This window comes from Callospermophilus lateralis, chromosome 15 (assembly GCF_048772815.1).
Source record: "Callospermophilus lateralis isolate mCalLat2 chromosome 15, mCalLat2.hap1, whole genome shotgun sequence".
NCBI classification, from domain to species: domain Eukaryota; kingdom Metazoa; phylum Chordata; class Mammalia; order Rodentia; family Sciuridae; genus Callospermophilus; species Callospermophilus lateralis.
In genome coordinates, this window is record NC_135319.1 from 60509652 (window position 1) to 60537445 (window position 27794).

The following is a 27794-nucleotide window of genomic DNA, read 5'->3' on the forward strand; positions in this document are numbered from 1 at the left end:
TATTAGTCTTTGGAATTTGGTATGATCTATATCCCTCCACCGACAATGTTTGCCCAACAACAGGTGTCAACTAAACACAGTGGGTCTTCCCAAGTCCCATCCCAGTGCCATTATCTACATGAAGGGATAAGATAACCTTTCTGAGTCTCAATTTACTCGACTGTAAAATGAAGACACTAACACCTACCTTCTGGGAACATCAGAAAGAATAAATAAAAGAATGTCAAGAGTCAACCCCAATAGCCATCCACTAATAAATGAATGAATAAAATGTGAGACATCCATATAATGGAATACTGCTGAAAATAAGAGGGAATGAATTCTGATACATCCTACAACCTGGATGAACCTTGAAGACATACTGAATGAAGAACCAGACCCAGAAAGCCACATCATATTCTATTTTGACATGAAATGTCCAGAATGGGAACATCTATAAAGAACAGAAGTCGATTAGGTTAGAGGTGACTAGGTTAGAGGTGAGAGTGGGAGGGCAATGGTGGGCAGAGAATGGGGAGCGACCACTGATGGGCATAGCGTTTCTTTTTGGGGTAATGAGAATATACTAAAATTATGCTATTGATCGCACAACTCTTGGATACACTGAAATCCATTGAACTGTATCCAAGTAATGGGAAAATTACGTAGTATTTGAGTTATTCTCAAGAAAACTGTTAAAAAAACAGAATGTGTGTCAAATGCTTAGCACATAATTGTGCTCAATAAATTTTCACTTTTATGACTTTCTCCTTTTTGCTGGTTGGTCTTCAGCAACTGATGGGACAATCACTTTCTTATAGTGTCCTGGCTTCTCATTAACTTCAGTACAGCACCCCTCCCAGCCTCGTTAAACACTTGGTGGATTTGCTTTGTTTTCTTTTGAGGTACTTGAGGATTCAGGGCTGTCTGTCTGCTACTTCTTATTGCTTAACCTGTTTTTTGCCTGGGGGTCCCATATGTGCCCTCCTTCACAGCCTGTCAAATGACCTTGTGGACTACCTTTTAGACCAACTCCCTTTCCTCCCTAATCAACAAACCCTTGGTAGCTAAAAGCCCCAAGCAGAGAATATTAGGTATTGTGGGTGCTGCAAGGAATTCTTTGATTGTGGTGGGGAAATAGCACCTACTTAGAAAAACACTAGTAAGGCCAGGACAAAGTCTGTTGGGTGTCAAGTGTGCAATTCTCACTTGGATGCTATGAGAGTTTAAAGAAGTGGGAGATCCTTGGTCAGAGAAGTCTTCAAAAAGCAGTTGGTTCTTGAGGATGGGTAAGTTCTCTAGTGAAGAGAGAGGAGGTGTGCAAGCAAAGATTAGGGATGAGCCTTCCCTCTTCCTGCTATATGGATTTATCAAGCATGTATTATATGCTAGACCTGGAGGATAAAAACAAAAATAAAAACCTCCCTGTAGGAGTTTATTGATATTGGGGAGTTCAACACACAAAGAAATTACCAGGGATCTGTGAATACAATGGAGTTAGTAAGTTAGGCATATGAAGGAGTGTATAAAGGAAAGGTCATAGAGGAGCTGACGTTTGGAGCGTCAGGGTGAATAAGAGTTTCCTGTCCAGGGGAAGAATAAGAGAACAGCAGAAGCAAAGGCCCTGGGGCAGGAAGGTGCCTGTTGTGGAGCAGGGGGCAGATGCATTAAGGGACAGTTAGAGCAGAGTTGGGAGCTGAGGTTATTCAGGTATGTTGCAGCTTTGTGGTACAAGTTCTGTGTTTGGTACCATAACACACAAGTTCAAGCAGTGTGTGTTTTATATAGAGGCAAACTGCCTAATTTCAGTTCTGTCATTCTACTTTTTTCCTAAACACCAACCCTCTTCAAAACTTCCTGCCATAAGGCTCTTTGTTGCTTTGACTAAACTCTAAGTGCCACGCAGGTCTCCAGGGAAAACACATTTCCTTTACCCTCTTCCACCTATCACTAATCTTGGTGGAGACAGAGAAGGAAGCTTGACTGGTACCCCTATCAGAGATCACTAATTCATAAAAATAATAATAATAATAAAGACATTGATCCCATGAATTTTACCTGTGGTCAAAACATCTATTATATATCTTCCCCAATTTTATTTTGATTATAGCAGGCCCAAAACACTCAACAGATAAGTGCTTACACTAAATGAGTACACTATCTGTAGAATGTTTGAATGTACTGAAAGATTTCAGACATCTTTCTATGAAAACATAAATCCATCTGTAGATCATTTGAAGCATCAGTAGACATGTATATAATGTTTTCAAGTGTACTTAAGAAGTATTTTTAAGCTAAATAGTATTCAGACAATCATTTCTACAATCTACAGGCAAAATGAAATTGTAGTTTCCAAACTACAAATAAAAGGGCAAGTGTGTTGGCTGAATTCATCCCCATTTATCGTACTCCTCTGTACTGTATTAGTATCTTTAACTAACCAGTCTATCATAAAAAAATTAAATCCTCTGTAAATCTTATCAGCACCACAAAAATAATGGGATTTCTGTTTACTGGGTGTCGATTGTGTCCAGAGTCTTTGATAACGTCTGCAGACAGTCAATAAACACTGAGACATTTACATGGCCAATAGGAGCCTAACTAAACTATCTAATCTTTCAGAAGACAGTCAACACAATGAACTCTAAACCTAATCCCCTCAAATACTAGAGAGACAGTTTAGTGCTTTAAAGACTACTCAACTCCAAACTCCACATTAAAACAGAAGGAAAAAAAGTTCTTTTTTCTTTCTTTCTTTAACTCACAGAAGCAAGCAGACATTCTGATTTCAGTTCAATTTCTGATGGCAAATCTTTACCCTAACAATCCAGCTCAATGATTGACAGGACATGGTGTTTGTGAAGAGGAACAAGTTTTGTAGCTGCTGTACCACTTAACTAAAGAGTGAAAGAGGAGCAGTATTTGACATTCATTTCAAATTTTGAAATAACCTTTTTCCCTTTAATTTCAACAAAGCAAAGCACATTACTTGTTGGTTTTGTTCATTATAATCAAGTAAGTAAATTCACATTTGTTGTTCAGACCTTTGTATAGTCAGTATTATATTTATTGCTGAGAGATTCTTTGAAAGAAGCTGAAAAACAAAGAGCTATTAACTGATCATTTCCTCTCTTCCAGGCCCAGACTACCCTGTGAAGAGAAAATTCTAAGATCCTGACAACAGACTTTTGCACAAGGGAAATTGAAAATGCCTGGCTATGGAGTCATCCACTTAGATACTAAAAGAAACTGGGTTTTCTATGGCAGAGGGAGAAAAAGAAAGGAGAATTTCAGCATGACTTGTGCAAATGCCCTTTTGGCTCTCTGATGTTTTTGTGATATTAGTTAAAAAGATTAGTTCAAAAGTTAAAAGATTCTTGCGTGTGCATTTGTTAATTACTGGCTGGGGAAACTGGGCCCTGGCAACCCACCCAGAATGCTTCTCCTGTGGTGTCTGACTTGTGGCTACATTATTCCTTTCTTGTACATGTCCAGGGTATTCCTATGCAAAGAGCCTGGCTGAAGGGGTTCTGACTTATTCCACAACCAGGGAACGTTGTGGAAATAAAATGTTTGTGGAAAGAGCAGCCATGTTGCTTGGGAAGAGCATGAACAAGCCCTGTTAGAAACACACTTGGCCTTGCTTTTGAACTGATGAACACAATAGACTGCAGGAATTCTGATGTTCAGCTCTCTTCAGGTTATAGAAATTAGAGATGCTTTGGTTGGCCTGGCGTTCTGCCATGTCAGAGAGCCCACTGGAATCTCAACTTTGTCATTTGCAGGAAATAGCAGGAAGTGCATGAAAATCCGGAATCCAGGAACAGGATTTAATCATGCCACATTAGGAGGTCACTCTCTGTTTCAGGTCAGTGGTTGAAAGGGGCTGGGAGAAAGCTGATTTATTTTTAGGTGGGTGAGCTCACACTGCTAAGCCGCTAAGTTTTAGACATCTTTGGATACCATTAAGGCTTAGATTTGAGTTTCTCAGGCTTTTTTTGCCCCCCCCCGCCGCCCAGTCAATGGACATGTACATACTCTGTAAATCCAAACAGTCATTCAACTCCATTGGAACCAAAATTCAGGGGCTAGAGTTGTGGCTCAGTGGTAAAGCACTTGCCTTGAATGCACAAGGCCCTGGGTTCAATCTTCAGCAGCACATAAAAATAAATAAATAAGTAAAGATATTGTGTTCATCTACAACTAAAAAATATTAAAAAAAAAAAAAAAAAAGGAACCCAAATCCACTATTCTATTATATTTTCCATGTTGTCTCCCTCCTTACCTAGCTCAGGTTTATGGTCCAACACTTCAACCATTCTCTTGAAAATACCCAGGACTCCCTTGTCCCTCTCTCCCTTTGTTGAATTGACTTGGCTGTACAGCAACCTCTGTTAAACTGGACTTTTCCTACCTACCCCATTACACCATTTAACAAAGCTGGAGAAAGGCACACCATCAAATGAGCCTCTGCTTTCTCTCCCGTTCCTCTGCATGAACTCTCCACGCTCTTTACAAAGGCCAACACCTTCACTTACACACTATGTGCCCCCACCCCTGTCCAGTCAAGGCCACACGCCACCTCCCCTCTCTCTTGTATCATCAGGCTCAGCACCACACAAGCATTTTCTCATCCTCTGCTGAAAACAAAAAAAGACAAACAACTCTCTTGATCTCACTTCCCCTTCTAGCTTATATCCTCTGTGTCCCCCGTTTCTCTTTTCAGCAAAATTGTCTCTCCAATTCTCTTTGCCTTGTTTCTTCTCTGACCCTCACCACCCACTGAAACACTTTGGTAAGGCACCCAGAGCATTTCACAGTCACTCCATTTTCATACATCTGCCTTCACGTGGTTCCCCCCACACTCCTGTTTTTTTCCCTCTCTCTCATTGCTTCTTGTTTTCCTTGTCAGTTTCTCCCCACACCCCTTTCATTTCCTTCCTTCCTTCCTTCTTCTGGGGCTTTAGCCCAGGACACCCTCTATCACGGAGCAGTCCTCTGGCCCCAGGGTTCTTTCCTTGTTCCTTGGTCTCTCTATGGCAGAATATCCCAGGCTCAGTCCTTGGAACTCTTCTGTTTTCCATCGACATTGACCACTTTATGATTTCATTCAACCTCAGTACTTTAAAGTAGTACTTTAACTACTACCTCTGTATTGATTACTTCTAAATATATGTATCTCCAGTCTAAACCACCTCCCTGTGTTCCAGACCACATATGTTCAACTTCCAAATCAAAATCTGCCTTTGGATGTCAGATACACATGGAGCTGCTGAGCTTCCATTCCCATCCGGATCTTGCTCCCCCCATAGTGCCCCTTTCTCAGCAAGTTTCTTAAATGATCTTGGCGTCAACCTTGACTCCTTCTCTCATACCTCCATTCTAATCCATTAGCTGATCCAGTCTGCTCTGCCTTCAAGATAGAGTCAGAGTCGGACCACTTTTCACCGTCTCCATGACTGCCACCCTGCTCCAAACACCTCTCTTGCTGATCACCCTCCTTTGGTTACAATTGGTCAGTAGCAGATCTGAGATTCAAATCCAACGAACTCTTCATTTGAAAGGCTTTGCTTTTGCGTGTGGGCTCTTCTAATCTTCTGCTTCTACACCTTTTGTGACTACAGCCGTAGATACCTTCCCTGTATCAATTCCCTATCCTTTCCATTCCCCCTTAGGACAGGTAAAGACTGTCGTTCCCAGCCTTACGTGCAGATGGGTATGGCCATGTGATGAAGCCCTGGCCAATGAGATAAGTAGAAGCTGCTGGGTGGAATTTCCAGGAAAACTCTTATAAGCAGGGCACGCAGCTGGTCTATATCCCTTCTGTCCTTTCCCCACCCTCCTTTCTGCTGCCTAGATGGGGAACTTTGTGTCTAGAGCTGCAGCAGCATTTTTTCCAACCTGAGATGAACTTGAGGATGGAAGCTGCGACTAGAGACAGGAAGTAGAAAGAAGCAGTCTGGCTGACTGAGGACTCTGGAGCTGCCATAGCATCACTAGTCCTTATCCGGAATCTTTTACGGGAGAGACCTAAATCAATGACTTAATTTGTATTAAATATAAAGTATGGCTTATAAAGTAATGAGACTGAGTCTATAGGATTTCACAAATGAAAGCTCCATCACTTTAAAACTCTAAGGGTTATAAAGTACTATTACCAACCTGTTAGTCAGCTTTGTGTGACTGTGACAGAATGCCTGAGAAAATCAACTTAAAGGAGGAAAGACTTATTTTGACATATGATTTCAGAGGATTCATTTCAGGTTGATTGGCTCCATTTCTCTGGGTCTGTGTTGAGACAGTGTCATAGCAGCGAGGGCATGGTAGAGCAGAGCTGCTCACCTCATGGAGGCCCCGGAAGCAGAGAAAGAGATGGAGAGCAAGGACAAAATAAACCCCTCAAAGGCATACCCCCGTGATCTATTTCTTCTAACTAGTCCCCACCTCCTAATGTTTTTATCACTTCCCGACAAGTCATTATATGGGGGCCAAGTCCTTAACACATAAGCCTTTAGGGGACAGTCCAGATCCATGCCGCAGCACACTCTCAATTCCTTCCACTGAAACACCATCGTGAGACAAATGTATAATGCAAATTTTGGATCTTTACAAAGAAACATTACCAACACTACTACAAGAAAGAGAATAAAAGGATTGCTCATGGTATCTGAATTTGATCCATGTAACATGGACATCTTATAAATTACTTAAAATAAATCAATGCATGATTTTTATCTTTCCTCTTCTTGGGATAAAGTCTTAAACCTCCAAACCACAAGTTCTACCTCCAAGGCTGGGAATTGTCAGCCTAGTAAAGCAGACAGAAAAATAGTTACAAATATGGAAATTTGGATTGAGAGATGATTTGCCCTTTTGGATATTTGTGCCATGGGATCTGGAAATCATTCATCCCTGCAATGAATTCTGATTGGTGGAAAGAGTGTGTTCCTTCAAGTGCTGCCTCCCACACTGATGAGTCTATAAGCAAGTCTTCTAGACTCTCAGAATCTAAGTAGTTTTTTTTAAAAAAATCTAAAGAATGGAATTAATAAAGAAATAGTTATTGCATAAGGCTGTTGAGATGACAGAATGAGAGAGTATATGCAAAAGGGCTTAGTTCATAGTAGTCACTCAATAAATATTCATGGGTCTGGAGAATGTATTACATTTTATAAATGCTTCAGAATTTTTGAATTGTTTTCACGTACTGTACAAGTTATTGTCAAATACCAAGCACCGATCAACACTTCCTCTAAGAGCTTTTGGATGGTTGGGTTTTAATCGTTTTAGGATGTGACCAACTCTTGTGGAGTTGAGTTAGTTGGCTTCATTATTCCCCTGCAACATTTCCTTTGCACTCGTTGATTTCCATGGCTACATGATGATTACTTCCTGAGAAACAAAGGAACACATGTGTTTAGAAGTAAAAAGGAAGCATACAGATCACCTATTGAACCACAACCCTGTAAAACCTGGTACAAATGGAAACTTTTCTTTGTATCCCAGTGTTCAAAATGAAGGAATCCATAGCAGTCATCTTCTGTGTTTACTCTACAACAGTTGTACTCATAAAGGATCAGATTGTGTCAGGGTTTATAAACCAAAATTTTCCCAGAAGTTTTGTAAGACTGAGTGTTGATGACACTCAGAATTTCTGAGTGGTAAACAATCCAGAAAAGTGATAGTAGGGAATGGAAAGTTTGAATGAGTGGAGGAAGAAATCACTCACCACTCTAAAACACACTGGTTCCATTTTTCAACATTAATTAGTTGACTAACTAGTCCAACAAACATTTATTGATGACTTCTATGTCCCAGGTCCTGTACCTTAAAAGGGCTTTGAGAACTACAAAGGCAGGCAACACCCAGAGGTGTTACTTAGTATTGGAAACAGAGTAAATTGCATCCTATGTAAGGTGCAATTCAGATCTAGAGTGGCTTTGAGGAGGGTGTTGTCTGTGTTGAGTCTTGAAGAATGCACAGAGATTCGTTCCCAGGAGGCCACTCTAGACAAAAGGAAAAACATCTACAAATGCCCAGAGGTGCCCCCGTCAGAGCTAATGGTTCAGAGCTTGGCAGAGATTAATTTAGAGAACGAAAGCAAGTTGAGAATATCCATGTTGGGGTATTATCATTATTTGCAGGTGGGCATTGAGTGTGTGGAGGGTGACTTCAAGGGCAAGAGAGGAGAGGAAAGTTAATGAATTTAATGTTGGACATGTTGAATGGGGTGGGTTATTCTGGTGGAGATATTATAGGTTGTGAGAAACAGAGTTTGGAGCTTAGGAGAAAAGAGCAGTTAAATATCTGGATTTGGGGGGCTGTGGCTGTGGCTTAGTGGTAGAGCGCTTGCCTCGCACATGTGAGACACTGGGTTCAATCTCGGCACCACATCAAAATAAATAAATAAAAACTAAAAAAAAAGATTTGGATTTGGGACTTGTTGACACATGAGTGGAAAATGAATACTTTAAGGACCCTAAAGTAGGAGGAGAGTTGAGGAGAGAATGCTGGGAAAAAAAACTACATTTGAAGGATAAACTTATAAAGTAGAAATTGGGAAGGAAGCTGAGAAAGAGAAGCCAGGGAAATATGAAGAAAAAACACCACAAGAAAATGATAGTTTTCCTTTCTTCTTGTACAGACCTTCTTTAGTGATGGACTAAAGTGGATGACAGGCAACACTAAAGGTCCTTTTTTATTTTGAGATTCTTTATTTTGAGATGGAAGCTCTTTTTCTAGTGTTGATTCTTCCCTTTGCTCCCATGAATTAACTCCAGGAGTCTGGGCAGAACAAATGGGTGGCTACCTCTGGAGTTGCATGCAGAATGAATGCTTCTAGGAGTCAGGTGAAAAGGGCAATGTGTCATAAAGGTTATGAACTCTAGATATGTGTTCAAATCCTGTCGCTGAGGTCCAGAGGTGGATCCTTCCAGTATGTGCATGCCATCCTGGGTATAGATTGCAGATTTCTCACTCCCAGACCCCACCCACTCAGTCAAGTTGAAATACAGAAGAAATTTCTCTGCTGAACCCTGGGATTCTCAAGGGTTTGATACATAGTAGTATAAACAAACTATATACTATATTCCTTAGTATATAGTTTTCTTTATAAAGATGAATGAGTAAATGAACAAAACAATACTGCAGAGGAAATAGCTTTATAATAAGCGCATGGACATTGTGGTCTCCTAACAGTTTCATGTGTTGTTGACTTTTGTGAAATTCAGATATAAGAGTGTAGCATCTAAAAAGAAATAGAGGAAAAATGCTACTCATCAGATCCAAAATAGAAATTCATGAATTAAGAAAAATGCATCCTCAATGGTACATCATGGTCTATCATTAAGCAAAGGCATAAGAGTAATATTTCCATAGTGTATTACTTTCCTGGCACTGTTCTGAGGACTTTGTTTTCATTAATTAACTGGATCACTTAACAAACTTATGGGACAGGAACTTGTCTATTGTGTAGAAAAAGAAGCTCCAAGTACAGAAAAGTACCCAAGGTCACATAGCTAATAAGTAGCAGAGGTAGGATTTGAAACCGAGCACTTCAACACCAGGACTGCTGCACCGCACAGAGTGCTTGGTGCAGAGTAGATTCTTTAATTCTGATATCTGATGATGTAGCTAGAGACACTTTGTTCATTGTCGAGTACAGAAGGAAAGCCACATGGGACATGTGACACAAGGCTTCTGTGGGGACAGGTTGTGGGAGATGTATTTGTGTTAAATCAGATAACAAGCATAACAAATCATAGTCACACTATGGTCTGATTCCACAATTTACCTCCCCCAGTCACGTGGGCAAGTGCCTTAAGCCCCTGATCACAAATCCTCATCATAAGCTAAGAAGGGCTCAGTGCTTGTGAGCAGGGACCACTGACCCTGTCTGTCCCTTATAGTCTTGCTGGAGAGTTTTCTGAGGGACTGCTGTGTGAATGACCTATATCTTTCAGTTGGTCTCCAGGCGGCTGCAGTGATTGCTCTTTTTCTGAGAGGTAAGTGAGAGAAATCTCAAAAGGGGTTAAGTAGAAGAGACTTCTAACCATGAAGTGGAAACACTGCTGCTCCTTGAAGGGCATCTGAATTCAAAATGATTATTTACAAACTGGGCACAGTGGTGTATGCCTGTAATCCCAGCGATTTGAGAGGCTGAGGGAGGAGGATTGCAACTTTGAGGCCAGGCTCAGCAACTTAGCAAGACCCTAAGCAATTACCAAAACCCTGTCTCAAAAATTTAAAAATAAATATATAAAAAGGGCTGGGAACGAAGCTCGGTGATTTAATCCCCTGGATTAAGTCCTCAATTAAAAAAAAAATATCTGTCCAATATCTGTTGTAGCACATGTGTTGTTGTTTTTATTTTTTCCTGAAGTTCAGGTTGGGGGCTAGCTCAGTGGTAGAGCACTAGCCTAGTATGTGCTAGGCCACCCCCCACCTTACATACAAATTCAGAAAAAAATATTTCCTGAAATTATGCTCAGTGAATGTGGGCATCTTACAATTGGCTAGCTTTTATTTAAAAATACTGAATATCACTTACAACAGAAAAGAATCCCAAACACATAAAAATAAATCAGATTAGCCTTTGTCTTTTGATTAATGTTTTTTTCACTGAACAGGAAAATACTTATTAACAAAAGTTTTGAGAACAATAAAGCTACTGGAGGTTATTAATATGAAAATATTGTCAATTGTTCCTCCTGTAGAAATCTCCCTGGACAGCTCACTTCCTGAAAAGTGACTCAGCAAAAGGTCCCAAGAAGGGTTGTTCATGCTTAATACAATTGTTTAGGTCAATGGCTTATTTCTTATCTATAAAGTCCCCTTGTGATTGATGATTCATGTTTCTTTCAATAATGGGCTTTGAATGCAAACTATTTCTTAATGTAAACAAATGGCCTCAGTATTTAAAACAAAACATTTCCGTTGGTTTAGTACTATTTCCTATTTTATGCCTGAAACAGTGTTTTTGAGGGGATTGTTTGGTTTCAAAAGAGAATGATTGTTTAGAAGAATGTGTGTAAAGGAGAAAGAAGTGCCTTTGCTGAGGCAGCCTCCAAAACCTGCCTGGAGTCAGAGGGGGCAAATGGAGGCGCATTCTCCCATAGCATGGCCCAAGGAAGCTGGTGTCCTGAATTCTGCCTACTGTATAAGTCCCTCCGATCCTGGGAGGAAAGGGCATCTTTGAAGCCCAATAATAGATCTTGTAGCATGTCTTTAAATTTTCAGTTCTACTGAACAGATTTAAGCTAGATGAATGGTGGATAAACGACACATAAAGCAGTTGCTAAAAATATTAAAAAGAAGAGAGCAACATCTTCAGTGATTTCTAGTGACATTTTACAATGCACAATTCAAAAGTAAAGGGAAAACCTGTAAGAGTTTGAGCATTTCAAGTGTGTGCCCAAAGCTGACCACTAGGGGGCGTCATAGGCTAACTCCAGGACAACCGTGCTGCTAACTCGTTGATTCCATATTGACCAGGATGTGAAAGTTTTTAAGATTTACACTTGGGGGGAAGAAAACAACAACAACAAGGTCAGCTTAAAATTTTTCAATGAAAATCATAACAAAACAGAGGAGGCTTCAGATTCAAGTATTCATTTGATGAAACTATTTCTATTATAGCAATTATTTTTATTAGAATTCAGAAAAACAGCACTGTACCTGCGTATCTCTTAAAGAAACCCCACATTTGCATGGAGATAAAGAAAAATAATAACCATAGTAAATTAAAATAACTAGTACAAACTTTTCTTGTCCAATTAGGAAAAAAAAACATAAAATTTTTTTTGGAGGGGTGGGGCAGATACCAGGGATTGAACTCAGGGGCACTCAACCACTGAGCCACATCTTAGCCCTGTTTTGAATTTTATTAGAGACAGGGTCTCACTGAGTTGCTTAGCGCTTCACTAAATTGCTGAGACTGGTTTTGAACTTGTGATCCTCCTGCCTCTGCCTCTGGAGTCACTGGGATTACAGGCATGAGCCACCACACCTGTCTAAAAATCCCATAGGTTTAATTAAGCAATAAACACTACTGGTGTTTGTTTTGAGTCATTGCTGTTTTCATCATTCCTAAACAAGTCTTCCCCTTAGCAATGATTCAGGAGCAGCCCACTCTATGCCTATATTATGCTACGTGCTTTAGGTCTAAAGCACATTCCTTGCCTTTGTGTACTTTATAATCCAGCAGATAGATAAAGATGTAACAAAACCAAGGAATACGGATTTCGATAAAGGCATGTTCAAAAGAATCACGACAGCAGAAAATCACTCTACAAAGCAAGTAGTGCTTAAACAAGGACTTGAAAGATAAATAACAACAGCTGTAACTTATTTCTATGCACCACATGTTCAGCTCTCTCCTAATATTTTACTGGGCAAATGTTTCAAAGTCGCATTATCTTCACAACAATTATATTATCTCCGTATTACAAACAAGAAAGCCCATTTGTGGAAGATCTTGTGTGTAAGGACTCAGAGATGTATTATGCCTTGACGTATTCCAATGAGCAGGTAGATTGGATCAGTAATGACATTAAAATGACATTAAAATATTCAAAGAAATGCCATGTCCTCAATGATTTTAAAAACAGAAAAGTGTGGTGTTAGAGATTTAGAATAGAATTTAAAAGAATACTTTCTTATTAGTTATTTGTTTATTTTAATTTACACCTAAAAATTGTACATAAATATGGAGCACCACGTAATATTTCAAAGAAATTTTGTTCTTTTAAGAGCAGTAGGAATATAGCCTGTTAAGAAAGCATCAGGGGCTGGGGATGTGGCTCAAGTGGTAGCCCGCTCGCTTGCCTGGCATGCATACGGCCCGGGTTCAATCCTCAGCACCACATACAAAGATGTTGTGTCCACTGAGAACTGAAAAATAAATATTAAAAAAAATTCTCTCTCTCCCCCGTCTCTCTCTCTCTCTCACTCAATCTCTCTCTTTAAAAAAACAAAAGAAAAAAGAAAGCATTGGGCTGGGGTTGTAGCTCAGGGGTAGAGCGCTTGCCTAGCACATGTAAACCACTGGGTTCAATCCTCAGCACCACATAAAAATAAATAAATAAAATAAAGGCATTATGTTCATCTACAACTAAAAAAATATTTTTTAAAAAAGAAAGCACAGAGGGGGCTTGTGTTGTGGCTCAGTGGTAGAGTGCTCCCTTAGCATGCATGAAGCACTGGGTTTGATTCTCAGAACCACCTAAATGTAAAAATAAAGATATTGTGTCCACCTAAAACTAAAAAATAAATATTAAAAAAAAATAAGGCACAGATGCAATGAAAGAACAAAACTTTTTTTTGAGTCAAATATTATATCCTAAATTTTTTGAAGATGACAAAAAAATGTAGAATAACTCTGTGGAATCACAATTTCAGATGCTACAGATGTTTCTTTAAGTAAACTAACTTTCAAGTAACAAACCATATTGCTGTGTGTCTCCTAAAAAGAAGAATGCTATCTATGTTTTAACTTAACTGACAATCTTGAACGATTTCCTCATGTTGAAATCCTACTACTACTATAACAAAAACAACTTTTAACTATTTTATTTTAGATAGCCTTTGTAAGACAAACTCTGATATCATGATTAAATATTTATTGGTTGTCATTACTTATACTTTGCTTCTGTGTCAGGATTATTTATTGAACAAATATTTATTGAGCACCTACCTTGTGCCCGTTAGCTACCGTAGCAGCAAAACAACGAGGGCCCAGTCTCTGCTGTGTCTCCATCTCCATCCTTATCTCAGGCAAGTGTACCTTTGTTCACCCCCCCAAGCCACACTTCCCCCTCCCTGGACATGTCCTCTCTCCACATTAGGGGCTCCCATTTATGCGTTTCTAAGAACTTCTTTGCATATGACTTGGCTGCTTGTCCCTTCACTACCCTCTTATAAACAAATGGAACCTCTTGTTTAGTTTTCAGGCCAGTGACTTAGCCTCTGTAGATAATTTAGTTTTCTTCTGCGTCCTCTTGGTACTAAAAAATAGCAAAAATCACCTTAACCATTTTTAAGTAGAATGGTTCAGAGTGTTAAGTATATCAACATTTTTGTGCAACAAATCTCCAGAACTTTTTTGTAAAACCAAAACTACACTCATTCAGGAGCTTCCATATTTCCCCCTCACCTGTCCTCTCGGTCCTCTGACAACCATCATTCTGCTTTCTATTTCTATGAATTTGACTACTTTAGTTGCCTGATAAAAGTGAGATGAGGGACTGGGGTTGTGGCTCAGTGGTAGAGTGCTTGCTTAGCATGCATGTGGCCTCACCTCGCACGTGTAAGGCCCTGAGTTTGATCCTTAGCACCACATAAAAATAAATTAATTAAATAAATAAAGGTCTATCAACAATTAAAATATATATATATATATATATAAAAAACAAAAAAAGTGTAATGACACAGAATTTGCCCTCAGTGTTCTTCCACATTGGAGCATATGGGAGAATTACTTTCTTTTTCAAGGCTAAATAATATTTCATTGCATGTTTATACCACATTTCGTTTGTGCGTGTCCATTGGTGGGTACTTGGGCTGCTCTTCCTAGCATTTTTATCCCTTTTTTTTTTTAGCTCATCTCTTACCTTCATGAATGAAAATGTTCTCAACTGCAATTTTCTTTCTAAATTTAAAAAAATTGTATGTTTCTTCACTTATCCACCAATCCATCCAACAAATATTTATGGATTGCCCATAAAACAGGTCTGGGCCTATTAGTGAACTGGAGACATATTAGTGAACAAAATTTCCTGTCCTATTTATCTGCATTCTAAGAGGGGAGACAGATACTAAATAAGATAATTAAGTAACATCTATGGTATATCCCCTGGTGGTAAGTACTAAGGGATAAAAATAAGAAAGAGGGGGAAAAATAGAGCAGAGAGAATGGGGTGGGGATAGGGAGTGTCAGATCAAGGTTAAAATATCGGGTGCTGTTTCCAGTGAAGGCAGGGCTGAGAAGGCAAACTTTGAAGGAGTGAGCCAAGGGAACATCAGAGGCAAAAGCATTTGAGAAAGAGGGAGAGCCAGAGCCTAAGCCCTGCGGGCAGCATGCTTCGGAGTGTGAGCAACAGTGAAGAGGCCAGGACAGCTGACTGCCACGAGCCAGGAGAGCAGGAGATGAGGTCAGCGCAGCACCGGGCAGCAGGAAGGACTGAGCACGGAGGTATGGTGGATCATTCTCAAGAGCAGGAGACGTGTCTGAGTCAGAATTATTATCTGAAAGAATCCTCTCTGGATGAATGAGTGATAGCTTCCTCTGAATGCACTCCCTGGCACTAAGGAAACACTCCACGTCACCACACCATGAGATGGAGTTGTTGCCTTCTTTGCTCTGCCCTTTGCAAAGTTGATGCAGCCTGAGATTGCACTTGACCTTTAGTAGGGATCACACAGTGCACCACATGAAGCTCATGGTCTCAAAGCTTTCCTCTGTGTCTTCATCCATGCTGTGCTCTGTCCAGAATACTCTTTCCCTCCTTCACTTGGCAAATTTCTGTTTCTTTGTTATGGTTCCTCTGATGTCATCATCTTCTTCTTCTTCTTTTTTAACTTTATTTTGTTTATTTATTTATTTATTTATTAGGTGGTGCTGAGGTTTGAACCTGGTGCCTCCTATGTGAGAGGCAAGCGCTCTACCCCTGAGCCACAACACCACCAGTCCTGATGTCATCTTCTTAAGAAAGGCTCCTGCCTTCCTGAACCCAATAGGTGCCCCTTTTTCACACTCCCACAGCAGCAGCCTCTCAAAGTCTGTTTTTATCTCTATCTTTCTCTCTTTTTTTTTTTTTTTTTTGGACTAGGGATTGAACCCAGTGTTGCTTAACCACTGAGCCACATCCTCAGCCCTTTTTTTATGTTTTATTTTGAGACAGGGCCTTGCTAAGTCCTTAGGGCCTCGCTAAGTTGCTGAGTTGGTCTTGAACTTGCAGTCCTCCTGCCTCAGCCTCTTGAATCACTGGGAATTACAGGGGTGCACCACCACGCCCCATTAAAGTCTCTTCCATAGCACTTAAATATGCTGTATTGAAATGATCTGATTCCCATAATAGACTTCAAGTTTTTTGAGAGAAGGAAGTAGGTTCATATATAACTGTCACAGAGTAGATATTTAATATCAAATGAATTAAAACCCTCAAGTTTTGGTTCAAATATGGCACTTTTAATATGATTGAATTAGAGTTTTCTTTCTTCAACACACTCCATCAGCAGCATCGCTCCTGTTTCTTAGAGGTGACTTAGGTAGTGATTAAATGCAGAGTTCAGAAACTTCTGCTTCTATCCATCAAGTCACCAAGGGCAAGTTATTTAGTTTCTCTTTGCTTCGGGTTTTTTTTTTTTTTTTAATTCTATGAAATGAAGCTAATAATAGTAACATTTTCCTCCTAACGTGTCATGTGGATAAATGAATTAATATTTGGGAAGTTCTTGGTTAGAATAATGTCTGGCATACATGAACTGCTCTGTAGGCACTTGTTAAAAATATAGTTTTAAAAAAAGTCTCTGTTTCAGAGATTTTTGCTCACCAAAGAGGATAGCCATGCTTGATTTATAGTTAGTGAAAAAAAGAAAAAAGTCCAGAATGGCACAGAGAACGAGCACTAGACAAGTCAGGAAGTCCACATTGTATTCTTGATTCTGTAGAAAGATCTTGGGCAGTTAAAAAAAAATTACGGAGGCTGGGATTGTGGCTCAGTTGGCAGAGCGCTTGCCTGGCACATGTGAGGCAGTGGGTTTGATCCTCAGCACCACATTAAAACAAAATAATAATAAAGGCATTGTGTTCATCTACTAGAAAAAATGTTTAAAAAAAAGTTATGCAATTTCAGGCTGGGCGTGTAGCTCAGTGGTGGCTCTGGATTTGATTCCTGGCACCACAAAAAGAAAAAGAAAAAGAAAAAGGTAGGTAGGTTAGGCAATAAAAGCAAAACAACAACAACAACACTTATCTCCAAAGATGATCCTATCAACCATAAGATTTCAGAGAGGTGTGTGCATGTAACAATGCAACTATTCAGATAAGAAACAAAATAAAGGGAGGTAGGAATGACAAATATCTGATGTCTCTGAAGATTAAAATAGACACAGAATAAGATAGGAGGGAATGGAGAGACATTGAGCAAGGTGGATCTTGTGAGTCCCCTTCCAGAGACAATGCCAGGCCAGGAGAGCTTGTTTGCTGACCAAAGAGGCTGGGTGGGCAGGAGAGGGTCAAGTGAAACCAAACTCACCATGTATGGGTATTAGAAGTTCACATGTTGAGTTTATGGGGAGGAAGTGAAAAATACCTCTACACCCTGTGGAGAGTTCCTGTATTTCAAGTTACCCTGTCCCTTGTATGGTAAGGCAGCATGTCAGAGGGGAAAGGCAGATGACTTTTTGTGACATATGAAAAGTCATTGTACTTGTGGTATCACCCCTGACCCTTAAAGCTAGAAAATTCATTCACATATCAAATGAGTCCAGGAAAGTATGTTGCAAGGACTAAAGTTCATTCTAGACTTAGGGGTTCCCACACTCCAGTTATTCTTGATTCTCTTGGGCTTTTTCTCATCTGATAGGACACACCCTGAATGCTGACTTCTGGTCCCACTGGATTTGGAAACCCTCATTCTGCCTTTTTGAAGTCTTTGAGCTCATCATTTCTTAAATGTTTTATGACTCCATTAGTATTTTGCGCTATGGCCATATGGATCCCTAAATCCTTATCGGGTAGCACGGTACAGTCCTAAATATTTGATGTGTTTTAATGCTATTTTATATAGTATGGATTTTGTATTTCATTTCCTAACTGATATCAAGGTATAGACATACATTTAAATTTCACCTAGAGATCTTGTGGAATTTATTCATTGTTAGTCTATTTAAATTTTCTATATAGACAACCATGGATTCTATAAATGTCAAATTTTCTTCTTTCCTACCAATGTTTACATCTTTTATTTATCTTGCCTTATGATACTGGTTTGGACTTCTGGGACAATTTTGAATAGAGCTAATGACAATGGTTGTTTTCCTGAGCTGAGGGGCCAATGCTTGGTATTTAGTCACCAACCAAGCTATTTGTTTGGCACATTTTGTTCCTATATTACTGAGTTGCTTTTATGGACCCATCAAGACACATAAAGGTGAGAGGACTACTTCCACAGGTAGGTACCTCAGGAGAGGGAGGATGGGACTCTGAATCCACTAAGACTGAACAGAATTAAACACCAGGTAACATTTGCCTGTCTGCTCCATCTACCCCTTCTCTTCCTCCCAGGACACCCTGCCTTGTCCCCAGCGGCTAGAAGTTTCCTAGAGTCAATAAATTATAGATGGGGCAACTGGGCCAACCCAGGAAAGGACCATATCAGAGCTACTTATGGCTTGATTGCGTATTCCGAAGATCACAGGACCCTTCAACATCTCCCGTCAGCGGTCAGGTTTGATCCTGTGAAGTGGACAAACTGAGCTGTAGTTGAAGGAGAGGTTAAGGGTTGAGTCTGGGAACATTCCAGTCCCACATGCCATTCTTTTTTATGGGCATCTTGGAATACGACTGTTTAAAAATTTTCCATTTCCTCCTTTTCTCTTCCTTATTTGGTGAATTTGCAGTCAGCACTCTGTGACAGGGGAGGTTGTTTTTCTGACTCTGACTTTTGGGAGGACAGCCTTCTCCTATTCGTTCAATCTGTGCGGACTTCCGGCAGGAAATGGCACTCAAGGAAAGTTCTGAATAAAAGGAAGATGCTGTTTGAGCCAGAGGAAACAGGAAGTTGTTGCCTGAGTCTTATACAGAGTGGAGGAAAGTAAGAGGCAGGGAGAAAATTCACTTTGCAGAAATGGGAGGAGCAGAAGAGAGAGGAGTGAGAGAAAAGGAGGGTGGAGAGAACTCAGGAGCACAGAGAGGCAACCAGGCCACCTGATTAGAAGACCTTGAATCTCCTGGTGGTGCTGGCTGTCCTGGAAGAGGATGATGGCACTGTGTAGTGGGCCTGGGGTCATGCAGTAGCAGTAAGTCAAAGATACAGTGGTTTGTCGACCAAACTACTTTATTATGGTGTTATCCTATTCTAAAAGAGCTCTATTGAAATCACTATGATTTTTCTTTCCATATGTTAAGAACATATACCTATATTCTAAATCCCCTTCAGTAGAGAAAGAAAAAGCAAATGTGACAAAATGTTATAATCGGGAAAAGGGCATGTCACTCTTCATTATATTCTTCTTAAGACTCCTATAAATTTGAAAATTTTGGAATAAAAATTTCAGCTGTGTGTGTGTGTGTGTGAGGAATAATGATCAATTTCTTAACTGTGGTATTTAGTTATATACAGGATATATACTATTAAAGTGTTATAGGCAATACAAATATGCGTCTGACATTCTGCTCATAAATATTATATCAAGCCTCATGGTTTGATATAAATGAAAAACCTTATATATAAATGAATAACATTTTCGTTAACTCTCAAAGGAAGACATTATTTCAAGTTAGGGTCAGGTGGTGTTAACCATATTCCTGTTGCATTTGTTCATCTCACATGGGGAATGTCAGGGCTGTTGGTGGGGTCGAAGTGAGAAATGCTGCCTCGGTTTGCTATTGTTGTGTAACCCTTCATTATTTAGTGACTGAAAAGCAGTTTTTTATTATGGCTGCTACGTCTGTGGGTCAGCTGGGGCTTGGCTGATCTATCCTGGGCAGTTTCATTTCACACAGCTCTGGCTGGATGAAAATACATGCTTCTCCCTGTAAATCTGTGGATTAGTGGGGATGACTCTGTTTCATGGATCTCTTAAGAAATGTTTTTCTCAGGGAATGACAAAATGCAAGAGGACAAGCAGAACTATATGAAGCCCTACAAAGCCTAGGCTAGGAACTCACACAGTGTCCCTTCAGTTCATACATCATTGGCCAACAGATATCACATGGTCAAGGCCAAAGTCATAGTGCAAGAACAAATACCAGGCCCACAGTGAAGTGCCGGCCAGAGTATGGATGCAGACAGGAGTAACAAACTGATGCTACGTATGTCAAATGCCTTGTGGTCATATCACACTTTGACTATTATATTTTTATGAGAACATGAGTTTTTTTTCAGAAAATAAAAGTGAAAGAACATCACTATCCATCTCCTTAAATAACCACTTTCTTGTACGCAGAGCAAGAAAGTCTGAGGATAAACTCATTTAAGGAAGATCTAGTGCAAATGCACATTTAGTCTCTCAGGCTTACTTGGGGCTGACTCTAGGTAGTTTTCCATGGATATTTTGGGCCTCTGGTTCCTGCATTTATTCTTTCTTTCAGTGGCAATCAGTTCTCTCGAATTCTGACATCTTCATGCTCTGTCTTCTTCCCAAGCAAACTCTATTCGGAAGAATGGATCCAGCAAGCTCTATCACAGTGAGGTGTAAGTGACTGATAGGATTAAAATCTAAATGCCTCTAGGAGCATTATGCATTTGAACATGAGGGAAAAGAACTAAAGGCCCTAGACTGGAGGGAACTCACACAGCATAGAGTAGGGTGGAGAAGCAAAGGACACAGGGTACAAGGAACTAGACCAAAGACCTCTGAACCACATTCCATAGGACATTACATTTTTTCCTAGGCAAGTTGCCTTCCTGGGTTTATGGGTATGGGCAGAGGTACTGGAATGATCAGGAACATATGTCAACATAATTAATGCAGTAAATTATGCATTTAATATAAAGAATATTAAAATAAATGACCACCAAATCAAATGTATTTAACAATTTTTTATAGTTACAATGGTTCCAATTCCTACTTATAGTTACTTTGAGAAACAAGTGAATAAATATAGCAGGCATTAGGCAGGAACTTTCTGAACTGTGTCAAGGTTAATAATAAGTAAAATGTTATAAGTAGAAACAGGACAGCAACAGCTGTGCAACATTTTTGGAAGCAAGGACTCTGATAGCATGAGATCAGACAGTGAGCTTGTTTTTGTTGCTTCTTTGGGTGAACAGAGACTCCTTATAATAATTGTAAGGGAACTTGTATTTATTTTATAAATTACAATCGTTTTTCATATAAAATTGAATGTCTGTAGCTGGAAGACCAGGGGCATATGGAGCAATGTTGGAAGAAGACACAGATCAAACTTATGAGAATGTCCTGGCTGAGATTCAGTCTTTTGAGCTGCCCATTGAAGCTACACTAAGGTAGGGTACCTTTATATTTCATTGTTTCTTCTTTGGTGGCCTAAGGTGATCTTTCCATTTTCCTTTTATACTTTATAAAAATAACAGAATTTTTAAAAAACATATTTTTAAAGAATAGTTATAGCTTTGTACAAACTTATTCTCACAGTTGCTCATCTTTAAAGAAATTACAATAAATAATTAATCTACTTTTTTACATTATGTTTATTTCTTAATTCATTACCACATAGTTAAAAAATATAAATGACCTTCAAGTGACCAAAAAGGACCTATACCATCTCAAAATAGATATTTTGTCTTTGTTTATGTGAGGTTTCAATTGTTTTCATTAAAATATCTTTCTTTATAATATCACTAAGTGCAAAAACGTCTATAATGATTAGACATATCAATTAAACCAATTTATATTTAGGTAGATGTAAGTTGTAGAAAAAAATATAGAATGTTTGTATTATGTTGTTGCTGCTCTCCTGACCTCTCAGATCTGTATTTTTTTAAATTTTCATATAAGATTTAAAAATAGCTTCTTTGGTAATATGGGTATTAATTTGCACAGTTCAAGAACAGGATTAAAATGAAAGACAGTGTGTCTTTTGTGTTAAAGGGCAGCTTTGAAATTTTAATCCTCTCTGAGTCTCTGCCTAGATATGACAATTATCAGTATGGGAACAAGATACCAATCACTGCATGTGATAGTGACAATCAATAAATATTTGTTGACTAAAGGTTGTAGATTAAATGGAAAGATTTTTGAAATGTTCCCTTTTTCCAAGAATGTCTTAGGGCCACGTGCTTTGAAACCCACTATAGTTTAAACCTGAATAAATTTCTCCCCTATATTTGAATCTTATTTTGTATTAAACATAGTTTGAATGTCTTTGAAAGGCTTAAGGTAGTGCTGGGGCCACAGAAAACTGTTGTGTTTTACTGCTTGGTTACTGGATTATCAATATGTAGTTGCAATTGTGAAATAATTACAGCTGCATCATAACTGTTCGGTGCCCCTTCATCCTGGATAGGTAATTTTTACCGTATTCAATAGATAAAAGACCTACTGCCTTTTAGAAATGGGAAACAATAAATTTCTTCATATGGGATATACATTGTACCCTACTGTACTTTATACCAACCAGCTCCTTCTAAAACTTGTGCTTTTGCCTTGTGGCTAGGTCAGAAGTCTAAAGGAAAGTGAGAGGGAGTGTAGGGGGTCTACACATATTTTAGTTACTGTGGCCTTTGCTGCAGAATGCTCAGCCTTCAATCCCTGGTCCTCTCCACCTTTCCCCTGGTCTCACACCGCTGGCCAACATCCACAGACTTTATCCATCCACAACTATCTTCTCTGCTGTCTTTCTCAGGTGGGAGACTTGAATTCCTGCCTGGGTTGTTGCATATTTTCTTTCCTCTATTCCTAGGACAAATATCCCCAGAACCAGTTTTCCACCTGAGCTTCCTAACTACATCTTTGCCATCTGGCAGTCACAGAACTCTTCCTGCAGCACTCTTTTGAGTAGAGGGAGTGCAGATATCTTCCCCAGGTGTTGTCCTGTAACCACAACCCAGTGGGCTTGGAATGCCCCCTTTAGCTTTGTGTCTGGGTTAGAGCCCCCTTTTGCAAGGGCTATTTTGGGGAATAGAATGGAGTCACAGAACAGATCATAAGACTGTATCTGGGTCAATGTTAGACACAACTGTTGCTTTGGTCATTTGACTAGATGAAGATGTCTTACACTGGCATTTGATGCCTTTTTAAACATACCTATACATGCCATTGGTTTTCCAGTGGAACTGTTTCTATGGAACATATCATCAGCTCATTTGGCCAGATATGATATGGGGTTTGAAAAATAAATACAAGACATCTATTTTGGTCAAACTGGACTGTTTACTACTTGACAGTATGCATAGAAATTATTTTCCTTTGGAGATCGTCATTCCTTTTTCTTATTATTTGCTCCTACTTCTGTCTGGCGAAAACCTAACCCAACTTTCAAGGCCAGCTCAAATGATTTCTTCTATTAAGCTTCTCCTATTTCCTCCTACTAGGTGTGAACACTCCATTTGTTGAAGTTCCAGATAATCCAATCCAAGGCATTTAGTCTTGTGTGTGTGTCGCATGATTTAGGTTATAATCACTTCCAGGCTGAAGATTCCTGAGGGCATAGCCTGTGTTTTACTTGTAGCTTAGTATCCTCTGTAGAAGTTTCCACAATGCCTGGTACACAGTAGTTGGAGAAATATTTGTTGAACTGATTCATGAGCCTATGAGTTAATATAACCTTACGAGGTAAAAGCAAGGAGGCAGTATAGAAAGAACATTGCCATTTCAGCAAAGAAGATAAAAGTATTTTAAAACTTGAGCTTAAGGGATTTGGCAGGAAGTTGATTGTCTTTCAGAGCCATAATGGCCCCTCTCTGAGGCCTTGGAATGGATATTGAGAGAAAAGTTGGGACATTGAAATGATAAGGCTGAGAATGTGAGAAAAACATTGCTGGGGAAGACCGTGCACCTGGGAACTGAGGCAGGGAGAATGTCAGAAAATGGAGAGTTCCCTTGCTTGCTTTTCCCTGTCATGGAAGTTAGGCATTACTTTAACTGACATGTTCTCAACTCTGTTAATGTCCCCTCCCTGTCACCTTCTTTTTCAGGTAGGAATCTGAGGTGCTTTGGTCACCTCAGTGTTCATATCAGGGCCAGGTGGGGTCTGCTTCTACAATAGGGTAAGCTCAGAGAGTTCAGTGACTCAGAACTCAGAGGGGTTCCATTGATAATTGCTGTCTGAATTCTTCCTTCCAAGAGTTACCCGAGGAAGACTCAATTTCTGTCCTTTCACAGAGCATGCCGACCTTCTTGACACGCTCACCCCTATTCATCATCGGGGAGAACTGATCTCTATCTGAGGAATTGTCAGTGGGTTTTTGGGACAAGGAGTCATTTTGGCAGGGATTGTCAATGGCCTAGTCTCCTTCACCAGGATCAGGTTGTATTCCTTCCTCTCCTGACTTCATTATGTTTTTGCTCCCAGAGCTCCCCACCATCCTGTCTCCTACCTGACTCCCCCAATAGGCCCCTGGGTCAGCATCTTTGGCACCCTTTATGCAAGAGTGGGTAAAAATCAGAGGACTCTGAGGTCTTACATTGGTTTTTATTCGGTGTGTTAAGTTTCTAGTATTAAGTTTGAAGGAGAGTTTCAGGGTAGAGCTGAGATTCTATGTTTCCCTCCCCCTCCCCCCCATGGTTTTTTGTTGTTATTGTTGCCAATGAAACATTTGTTAAAGCCAACTCAAACAGTTGTACAAATTGAATTGGGGAATAAATTCCAGGGTGGGAAAATGGAACTCATGGGGATGGTGATTGCACGTAAGAGAAAAGGATAAGGGAAAGATAAAGGCCCACAGCTACTAGCAGTGTTGCCACAGGCAGAATATTCGAAGGCTACATCTAACCGCCAGGTGGGGATTGGACTTGGTTTTGCTGCCCAAATCCTGTTGCCCTGGGTATCACTGTTTTCATCATGTTGCAACCATGTGCTAATTTCCACAGGACGAACTCATTTTGTTTGGGGTTCTTGATTTTTTAAACTCCAGTCCCTCTACTTGCTTTAGATACAACTGGTTTCTTGCCTGCTCTTCCCCTTAGAGGACATGTCTGTCCTTTAATGGCTGTTGTAGTTGTGCTAAAGGAAACAGTTAATACCAGTTTGATTTAGCATTACCAATTTCCTTCAACAAGGAAGATAATGAATGGGTCTCAACCAACTAATTCTAAATTCTCAACCAACTAATACTAAATTCGGATGCATTGATAATTGCTGTCTGAATTCTTCCTTCCAAGATGATTCTGACAAATTTAGTAATAGCAGCTATGGTCCTAACAGGGCCATAGCAGTGTTCAAAACCTTTATTTGCCATATTCACACCAGAACTTCAAACTGCCAGTTTTCATCATTAGATCCCACTCAGGCCAGAAATAGCCTGGGACTCATTATGCCTCCTGGGGGTCCTGCAGTTGTGTTGTTAGCTCTTTGGACCAGGCCCTGAAAATAGGTCTGAATTGATTTGGCTCAAAAGTCAATGTGTGTGTTTTGTTGCTGTAACTGAGCCTAACTGATAAGAAAATTGTAGCTACACTGTAGGGCACCACAAAGTTAGTGGGAGTGTAGAAGAGGGCAGAGCCAAAAAAGGGACTGCAGAGAGCTGGGAAAAAAAATAAGAGGAAAAGGGAATTGTACAAGATGACGTACCAGAAGAAATTTTTGTAATTGTTTTATGATAACATAATTGTTTCACACTTGTATTCACAGCCTCTCTTGGGCTCTTTTCCAAAATCTGACCATGAATTTTTAAGAGCAAACAGGATATTATATTTCTTTGACTTTAAAGTTTTTAGGAATGAAGATAACATGCTTTTAGAAAAGGACAGAATATATTTTAAAAAATAAAAATGCAAACTGTAAACACTATACAAATCTTAGGATTACATAAAAACAAAAATAAGTTAACTAGTTACATTCAGCTATAGATATTCCCGAATGCTCTTGCTGTTGAAATCTTACAGAAATGTAAGATTTATATCATATTTTATTCTAGCAAGTATATGAAGATCAAAGTTCTAGATTTCGATCTGGAATAGACACCTATTAATTGTATGATTTGGCTTTAGTTTCTGACACTGTAATACAGACGGTATAATAAAATGTCTCTTAGTGGACATGAAGGGCTCAGCATAGGGTTGCTTGGCACATAGTAAATGCTTAGGAAATATTAGCTGCTACTACTATTGTCTAATCTGGGATATATATTTCAGTATAATTTAATACATTCATATTTTTAATATGTATATCAGAGTCTTGACAAAGTAAACAGGTATAATATCTTGAAATTCTAAGTAGGTAGGGAATCTTGTCATGTGAATTTTTAAAAAGGAAATTTTGTAGTTTGTATTTTAAAATTTTAGCCACAAGTCAGGTACAAAAGCTCACAAATTTATAAAGGTAGTTGTTCAATCCAATAGAGAAAGTAGAGATCTCAGAAATATCTCAGAAACCCAAATATCAGTATTTAATTAAACCAAATTGACCATAGAAGTCTACAAAATCCTTTTAAACATCTCATCAGGTTCAGACAGATAATAGATATATTTGGCTTTCCTTTCTCACTTTCTTTTTGCCCCCTAAGAATCATTCCCCCTAAAGGAACAGTTTCTCAGATAAGATGTAGAGTTAATTTACATCTTAAGGGCACAGAGAAATACTGTAAATGGTGACCAAGAAAGAAATGTCCAGGGTAATCACTATTTAAATTTTTTCCTTTTTTTGAAATATATTTTATTTCTAATTGACACATGGTAATTGTACATATTGATAGAGCACAGTGTGACATTTCAATACCTGTATACAATGTGTGATGATCTGATCAGGGTAATTGGTATATCGATAACCTCAGAAATATCATTTCTTTGTATTGAGTACATTTAAAATTCTCTCTTAAAATAATTATTTATTTTACTTAAGGTTCTTTTTTTTTTTTTTTTTTTTTTGAGTGTGTGTGTGTGGGTGTGTGTGTCTGGGGATTAAACCCAAGGATGCTTTACTACTGAAATACTTCCCCAGTCTTTTTGTAAATTTTGAGACAGGATCTTGCTAAGTTGCCCAGGCTGATCATCCTGCCTCAGCCTCCTGGGTCATTGGGATTATAGGAGTGAGCCACTGTACCTGGCTAAAATTTTATTTTAAATTGACAAATACTAATTGTATTTATTGGGTATAATCTTTTTTGTTCTTGTTGTTGGTTCATTTGCTTTTGTGGTGATGGGGATGGAACCCACAGCTTCGTGCATATTACTCAAGGGCTATACCACTGAGTTATACCCCCAGACCTTTTATTAGGTGTAGTGTGATGTTTTGAAATGTTTACATTGTAGAATGATTAAATCAAACTAATTAACATATCAATCACCTTGAATACTTCTCTTTGTTTATGATGAGAACATTTAAAATCGACTCTTTTAGCATTTTGAAATATATAATACATTATTATTATTGAAATCATATTTCTGAATGCTTATATTTTAAACTAATGCAATATCATGACCTTATTTATTCTCTAATGAGAATGGTGTAGTATGCTACATGTTGTGGGTATAAAATGGAGTCTGGGGAAACAGTTCAAAAGTAAATGCAGGTCCAACCATGACTGAGGCCTGCTGCCTCTGTAAAACCTCAGGAAAGCCTGGGTCCTTGATTAAAGTTGGTGGTATAATTGCCCAATTATTGAAGGACATTAAACTAATACAATTAGCTTTTTGATCTTCATTACAACACTAGACACAACTTTAAAAAAATGTTTCTGAACCAAGTATTTCAACTAGAAAGACAGCTTTATTTATTTTGTGGTTAAGTAAAAGGCCTTTGGAATGACGACATGGTTTCAAATCTGCCTTTATAATTGCTAAAAGAGCAGCTAAAGGATTGTTTGAATCAGGCATGAAATGTATTCGATGTAATGTCTCATTCATAGCAAACGCTTATTCACTCATTTCATTCAGTAAATACATAATAATGGTCTACTAGAATATGTCATGCCATGGTTGGCATCCTGTTGATACAGCTAGATCAAGACCTA

The 27794-nt window shown here is 39.1% G+C and overlaps 1 protein-coding gene across 4 annotated transcripts in view; it reads left to right on the forward strand.

Moving 5' to 3' along the window:
* The first annotated feature begins 15133 nt into the window (after window positions 1-15133).
* Exoc6 (exocyst complex component 6) overlaps window positions 15134-27794 on the forward strand; it is a 212909-nt gene continuing 200248 nt past the window's right edge. Inside the window, exons 1-2 of one of the 4 annotated variants that reach the window (XM_076835327.2) lie at window positions 15134-15169; window positions 21059-21170. In XM_076835327.2, the coding sequence (XP_076691442.1) occupies window positions 21085-21170 (86 nt within the window). In that variant the 5' untranslated portion in view covers window positions 15134-15169; window positions 21059-21084. Of the gene's footprint in view, window positions 15170-20918; window positions 20941-21058; window positions 21171-27794 lie in introns of those variants that run through there. The other 3 variants (XM_076835331.1, XM_076835332.1, XM_076835336.1) reach the window with 3 other exon arrangements.